This window comes from Lygodium microphyllum, chromosome 15 (assembly GCF_053477565.2).
Source record: "Lygodium microphyllum isolate KBCC chromosome 15, Lygodium_microphyllum_v1.1.10, whole genome shotgun sequence".
NCBI lineage: Eukaryota > Viridiplantae > Streptophyta > Polypodiopsida > Schizaeales > Lygodiaceae > Lygodium > Lygodium microphyllum.
Genome location: NC_141149.1, coordinates 151465175 through 151472205, shown reverse-complemented (window position 1 = coordinate 151472205; position 7031 = coordinate 151465175). Strand labels below are relative to the sequence as shown.

General features: G+C 40.0%; 1 protein-coding gene across 3 annotated transcripts; it reads right to left on the bottom strand.

The window, feature by feature from the left end:
- Positions 1 to 3009: 3009 nt before the first annotated feature.
- Positions 3010 to 6126, bottom strand: LOC148025229 (uncharacterized). Of its 3 annotated transcripts, XM_087693823.1 has the most exons (9): positions 5821 to 6126; positions 5110 to 5730; positions 4419 to 4984; positions 4191 to 4322; positions 3914 to 4090; positions 3688 to 3763; positions 3514 to 3604; positions 3322 to 3423; positions 3010 to 3229 (listed from the first exon to the last, which is right to left on the bottom strand). In XM_087693823.1, exons 2-3 carry the CDS (start codon positions 5560 to 5562, stop codon positions 4793 to 4795), a joined length of 645 nt encoding a protein of 214 aa, XP_087549949.1. In that variant the 5' UTR covers positions 5563 to 5730; positions 5821 to 6126; the 3' UTR covers positions 3010 to 3229; positions 3322 to 3423; positions 3514 to 3604; positions 3688 to 3763; positions 3914 to 4090; positions 4191 to 4322; positions 4419 to 4792. The 3 variants fall into 3 exon arrangements, with proteins under 3 accessions (XP_087549949.1, XP_087549948.1, XP_087549950.1); XM_087693822.1 differs by having other exon boundaries at positions 5110 to 6126; XM_087693824.1 differs by having other exon boundaries at positions 3688 to 3755; positions 5110 to 6126.
- Positions 6127 to 7031: the final 905 nt, after the last annotated feature.

Below are 7031 nucleotides of genomic sequence, written 5' to 3'. Positions count from 1 at the left end.
ACAAAGAAAGCATGGGTTGAAAATCTCTTGCCACAGGTACACATTTTCAATATCATTTTACTTTTAAGCATTGCCTTTTTGTGAATTCCATGAGCTTGACAGTGAGTACTTCACATGTTCTTGTGTGAATCAAGGTCCCTATAGATGAGTGCGATCATGTTTATGCCTCTTTGTCCAATCTTATGCATTTCCCTACAGAGTCGCAGTTTGATGATATGTTTGAGCAATTGCTTCATCATTATTCCGCTCATCCAAATGTGGTCTGATACGTTACCAATGGATGGTGTGGGAAAGATTGTATTTGGCGTGCAAGATGGCCCAAGTTTGGTCGCATGTTTCCACATGGCAATGTCGACACAACCAACCTCATTGAGAGACTTTGGCAATATATCAAGTACACTCTACTTGATGCTAGGATCAACATGTCCATTTTGGATCTGTTGCACGCCCTTGTTGGTGACTCGTCATCGGGGTCTAGAATGGGTGGATCGGCTTTGGAGTTTTTCAAGCAAAAGCAAGAGATAGGTAATGTGGTCAATTTCCTTTCTATTTCCACATTTGACCTTTCCTTGAAACGCATTGTTGTCTTATACATGTTTTTTATGCCAGCTGATTCTGAGCGCTTCAAAGTATATGGGTCAAGCAAGAGTCATACGGCTAGATTAGCAGCAGGGGAGAAGATTCTTCAGCGGTATGAGCAAGATCCCTCCTCTCTTCAAGTCATTAATGAGGGGACTATGTTGTTTAAAATAGCGAGCACAACCCAACATGCAAAATGGTATCATGTAAGTGTACAATCAAACTATTGTGATTGCCCTGATTGGTCGACTGACTGTAAACATCTTCATGGTTTGAGGCTCATCTTGAAGAACTATTTTCCTCACCTTCATGAGGTTCTCCCCATCATCGATAGTGCGCATGCCTTTGATGACATAAAGGAAAGACGAGGTGGCGATGAAATCCCAGGATTGGAGAGACTAGGTTCCGATGGTGGCGTGCAGGAAGGGGATCTCGTGTCCTCCATCGTAGACTTTAGAGGGCTCCTTCAGAGGATCGAGGATGGGATTCCATCCTACACAACTGCACAGATGGATGCTTGTATGCGCCAATTGGAAAGTGCTAAAGAGTCTCTTGTTCGCATGTTCACACCACAGGAGATTGACATGCCTAAAAAGGGCGGCATCTATCAAATCCAGGAAAATGTCACATAGACACGCCAAGGGCATGGCAAGGATCATCGTCATCGTCCAAATGAGAGGGGGGAGTCTTCATCACAACCTAAGCGTCCATCTATCACAGGCGTGTTAAGGCGCAAGCATCAACGAGGGAGGGGTCGTGTAAGGTTTAGCCCAAAACCGCGGATATATTGTCCTCATTGCTGCACCAAAACATTTTTGGTGGACCCTCTGGCGGTGTATTCATGCCATACTTGCCATGCACTGCTCCCTCTATCCTTGCAGTATGCTCCTTGTCCAGCAGATTCTATCTTGATCGTCGGCAGGGCGGTGCGATTGTATGGTGAGTCTTACATTGGCACTTGTCGTATTTTGTATTGCACCTACAACAGTGAGAATGAGGAGCGACAATTTTCTCTCTTGTTCCCTGATGGGTCCACGATCACAGAAGTTTTGGCATCTAGGTTCAGAATGTTTGTATTGTACACATGATTGTCCATTTAAGTGAAATCCCACTGGCATCTCATTGTTGATTTTGGTGTCTCATTTTTGCATATGTTCTATTCATTGTCCAAACACTAAAGCCTAAACCATTACCCTAAACCAAGTACCCTAAACCATATCATAAGATCCTAAAGCATTAACCATGTGCTCGTTGCTTTCGTTGCATTCGTTCTATTCAAAGACATAATAAACCTTGACACAATAAACTTTGCATTCGTCTCTAACAATGTGTATGGCAAACTTTGCATTCGTTCCTATCAATGTGTTCACACAAACTTTGATGGTAGAAAATTTGCATATGCTTGCATAATGTATGGCAAATGACAACAATTCATCATGGGCACATAGATGCATACAAGGAAACTTTACATATGCAAATGCCACTCTTGGTCCTCTTTTTTGGCTAAAAGTATACAACAATATTCACCTCCAAGGATAGGTCATAATTTCAATATAAGCCTAGTACTTAGATAGCTCTAGAACTTTAAGACTTGTATGTAGCTTTCAAGTTCTCATTTGAGCTGAAAGAGGATTTAAGATTTCTTCTTAATCCTGAGTTTACTTTGAGTTTAACTTCCACACCTTATTTGTGTCCATGTCAACCGAACCTCCTTCGTTCTCATGCAACTCTTCGTTAAACCTTGGAGTCGCATCATCTTTCATTTTGCATTTGAGTATTTTGGTTCATAGCTCTTTTTAGTTTACTTTATTACATGTTTCATGGTCGGATTCAACTCACTCAACTCTCTCAAAAGAGAGTAGAGTGAGTTGAGTTGAACCCCCCTCACTTAGCTATTCTAAATCTATCATCCAATTTTAGCCATGTACATGAAACAAGGAACTATGTTGAAGTGAGTTGAGTAAGACTATGTCAAACAAAAAGGCACGAACAAGAATGCAGCATAAGATAATGTCTCTTAATAGTCACTAAGTGTTGCATGAAAATAAAAGCAAGTAGATGGAGGAGAATAGCTCCACAACGTAATAAACCATGACGTAATAAACCCCAAAACATAGCATAAAAGCATTACCTTGACATAAAAAAGCTTAACAAATGAAATCTTGCATAAACCATGACGTAATAAAAGCATTACCTTGACATTTAAAAACCTAACAAATGAAACCTTGCATTAAAAAACTTAACAAATGAAACCATGACGTTATAAACCCTAAACCATAGCATAAACCCCAAACTTGCCCATGTGAAACCATGATGTAATAAACCCCAAACCATAGCATGAAAGCATTACCTTGGCATAAAAAAACTTGACATAAAAGAAACCTTTACATAAAAAAACAACACAATTGAAACCTTGCATATATATCATTACATAAGAGACCATAAGACCTTGACAAATGAGTACATGTCTGCCGCAAACCAAGTACATGACCATAAGTGAGACCATAAGTCCATGACTGCCACAAACCAAGTAAATGTCCATAACCATATAATCCACACAAGATCACCTCTCCAACACTCCAAGTGCCCACTGGTAAAGGTCCTCCTTCAAAGTTGTAACGTAGGGGGCATTGAACCATTTTCTTGTTAACTGCAATACGATAAGTTAATTATGGATTGGCGTATGCACACTAGACCATTCAAAGTCGCATAGCAAAAGCAATTATACCAGTATAGGCTTACCTAGTTTTTGGTTGGTTTCCCAACCACGCCACCCTCGATGAGTAGTCTGATGAAAGCCATCATATAGAATCCACAGTCTACTGCATTTATTTGTTGAGGGGCCTGTGAAAAGAGATTCTAGTCATCTTTATGTCAACTTCCCTATGTTACATTTCTAAGTGACAGCATTACTTTAACACTATAGTGACACACCTTAATGTGGATGAGCTTCATTTTATCCACGTCCGATAGAAACTTGGCACACGATGGGTCAGTACAAAGCCTTGATAATGCAAACACGGCCCTGAAACATAGACACAAAAGGGATGAACATAATATATATGCGACACAACATATTACATGGATGCATATAGATTGTTAAGATACCTGTGTACATAAGGTAGACATGCCGTGAAATCAGTGCATTCCAACGAGTCAAGGCATAGGATGGCGCCCTGATCACCTTGTAATTTTTCAAACCTTTTTAGCATAGGGTTGAAGACCACAAAAAGGCACCAATGTGACATGTACATCAAAGATTGCTATTAAAACTAGTGCATCAAAGGGCTATGATTTGTCATTTCCATTAAGCATGCATAAAGGGACTACAAACCTCACAAGCACTGGAAGAAATATAAATGTGGCCCTCGTGGGATCGCAGCTATCAAAGTAATTTCTCAACGAAAAACCATCGTCTTGTGGCTCAACCATATTGATGTATGGAAACCACAGACTATCCACGAAACATACATCATGCACGTGCTCTCTTGGAATCACATACTCCATCCAACTATGAATGAAAGCCAAAATTAGTTTAGTAAAATAACAAAACCCTAGCCCTAATCATCAGGCAACCACCAAGAAAGCTATAACTAGTTTAGTAAACTTACATGGCGAACAAATTCATAGTACGGGTGGATGCTTCCTCTACGCACCACAATGCATCCAACAAAGCATGGTCGATATCCACATGGAGTTTTGAACATAGAGCCACGAACTCGATATGTACGGAACTCTCTAACCTAAAATAATACCAGAAAGCAACCACACACAATGCAACTAGGCACAAGTACAAGAAATACAACACAATGAAAGCATTACAATTAATAAGAACACACCTTGAGGTGGCACTTTTTTGCCCCTTCGTCTTGACAGGAGAGCCATTCTTAAAGATGTTAACCGAACTACATCCAATTGCGAATATGCAATGGGATGCGTCACTTGGATACTCGAGGGGAGGAGATGGTGATTGGGGTGGGTCGAGGTGATAGGAGGAGCGACGTGAAGCGCTTACTCCCCTCACCCTACAATGCCATAACCATAACCATAATCCTAAAGCCTTAACCTAACATGACATAACATAACCATAACCTAACATACCATAGCATAACCATGACATGACATAACCATAACCACAACTATAATCATAACCTTAACATAACCATCGTAATCCTAGCATAACCATAACATAATCCATAACCATAACCATAAGCTACAAACTTGCCCATAAACTAACATGAAAATCCATAACATCGCCAGTGGATGGAGGACCAGTCCGCAATAAGCTATCCATCTCCATCTGAAAGTTTTGCTCCACTGTCTGCAACTCAGGATGGTGGTCTAGGACTTGACCCTCATTATCAATATGAGGCACATCCTCAGACTCTCGTGTGCGAGGTCGTTTCTAAGGAAGGCAACTTGTGAGTGAATATACATATATAAAAAATGATAAACTCAAGGCCAAGGTAATAAAATTGCATTTGCATATGATACTATAGAAGAAAAAACAATATCAGGTAAGAGACTTACATGTTTTTGGTAGCCATCCGCTATTCGACTCTGAGTTCTCTGCACATCCTCATCTCTTTTGGAATCATATTTGCCTATCTGTCTACTCACAAATGCCTCCACATACTCCTGCCTCTCCATGGTACGCTTAACATATTCGAGTAAGTCCCATAATGAGCTCGCTCTCACATACTGAGCCTTCTCGTACTTACTCCGGGCCAAACTCAACTTTCTTTCAAGGTTGGAGAACTGAGCCTCTGCCTGGCAGTGCCAAGCACCAACAGTATGGCGAGCATGCTGTGTGCCTATGGGACGGCCGGTCTTTCGACATGGAATATCATAGTGGATACCATGCTCATCCTTCAAATGCTGTATCATCCTTGCCCATCTCTTTATGTTGACATGCCTCTTCGGACAAAGAATATCAACACGGCACTGACGGGCAAGAGACCCATAAGGCAGTGTGATCTCCATGTATGGTGGGTTTTCCTATGTAAAGTGACATTCTATTAAGTATCACATCTTAGGAGTATGCTTACTAACAAAACCAAAAGTGTAGCTCGGCACATCTCTTTCGATGGATGTTTGAGATGCACCTGCCGCCCGAACCCCTCTACGAGTACGTCGAGGAGATGATGCAATCTAAAAAAAGAAACGGAACTATACAATATGTGAGAAATCAATAATGAACGTCAAGAAAACCCTAAACAAATATTAAATAGGGCATCTTACTCTGGTATTTTTTCGCGAATGGACATCCGACGAAGGATGGCTGCGAGTGCGTGGAGCCATTTGCCGGAGGTAAAAGCGTGCGTACCTACTCATAACCATTGGATAATCCATGTCACAAAACAACAAAAAGTGAGAAGTTTATAACTACTCATAACCAAGTACATGTCAATTAAGTGCAAAGGAAGTGAGTACTCCATGATATAATCCATGACACAGTATCATACATAATTACTCATAATCCATTAAAAAATCCATGTCACCTAATCCATGACAAGTACGTTACAACAAAAAGCGAGTAGTTCATAACTACTCATAACCATGACATAAACCATGTAACATAACAGAATTCATAAAGTAATACATCATGACAAGTACATGACAATAAGAAATGAGTAATCCATAATGCTTCCCAAATATTGCGAGCCCCATCCTAGATTAGAAAAATAATCAACATGCTCTTCAAAAAATGAGTAGCATGGCTTACTTTTGTGGACATGCTCGATGAAAGACCAAAGATTGAATATGTCATGATTTGTGACCAATGGTGGATGTCACATCCAATCTAATGACTAGATGTGTTCAATTAGTAACAATAAAAAAGTCCATCCATCAAATAATTGATGTATCCTATTCAAAAAATTGGTAGGCTATCAATAGTAGGTCAGATACCTCTAATGTTACAATTCTTCACCAAGCTATCACCTCACTACAACCACTTCCAAGTACTAGTGCCTTGCCTTATTGTTCCTAGTGCAATAATATATATTTTGACATTGTAACATGGTTGTTGGGCTTCTTATATGATTCCAATTAATGAATTTTGAGAAGGATTGAGACTCAACACATTCATACAATTCCCAAAACTCGCCAAAATTGACCTATATAGATGATCTATAGGTAGATCTATGCTTTGCACATGTATTAATTGCCATATCCCTAATGGTATGCGGCCATTAAGTAGATTTTGGGGCATGGAAAAAGCTAAAAGTGATGATTGGTGGGCTTGCAACTACATCAAGGATAGTCTCATTAATGTGGCTGCAACCAAGATCGAGGTTCTACATTGTAATCATATTTGAAAATGACATTGGGCTTGTGACTACATTAGGGGTAGTCCCATTACTACGATTGTAACCAAGATTGAGGTTTTTCATTGTGATCATATTCCAAAATGATAGTGACGTTAGGCACATAGAGACCTAATCAACAAA

Bases quoted from the DNA above. Each gene is read 5' to 3' on its own strand.
- LOC148025229 (XM_087693822.1), bottom strand. From the start codon at position 5,562: ATGGAGATCACACTGCCTTATGGGTCTCTTGCCCGTCAGTGCCGTGTT. The intron at 4,985-5,109 runs GTAAGTCTCTTA...TGCCTTCCTTAG, and splicing joins CGGATGGCTACCAAAAACAT to AAACGACCTCGCACACGAGA.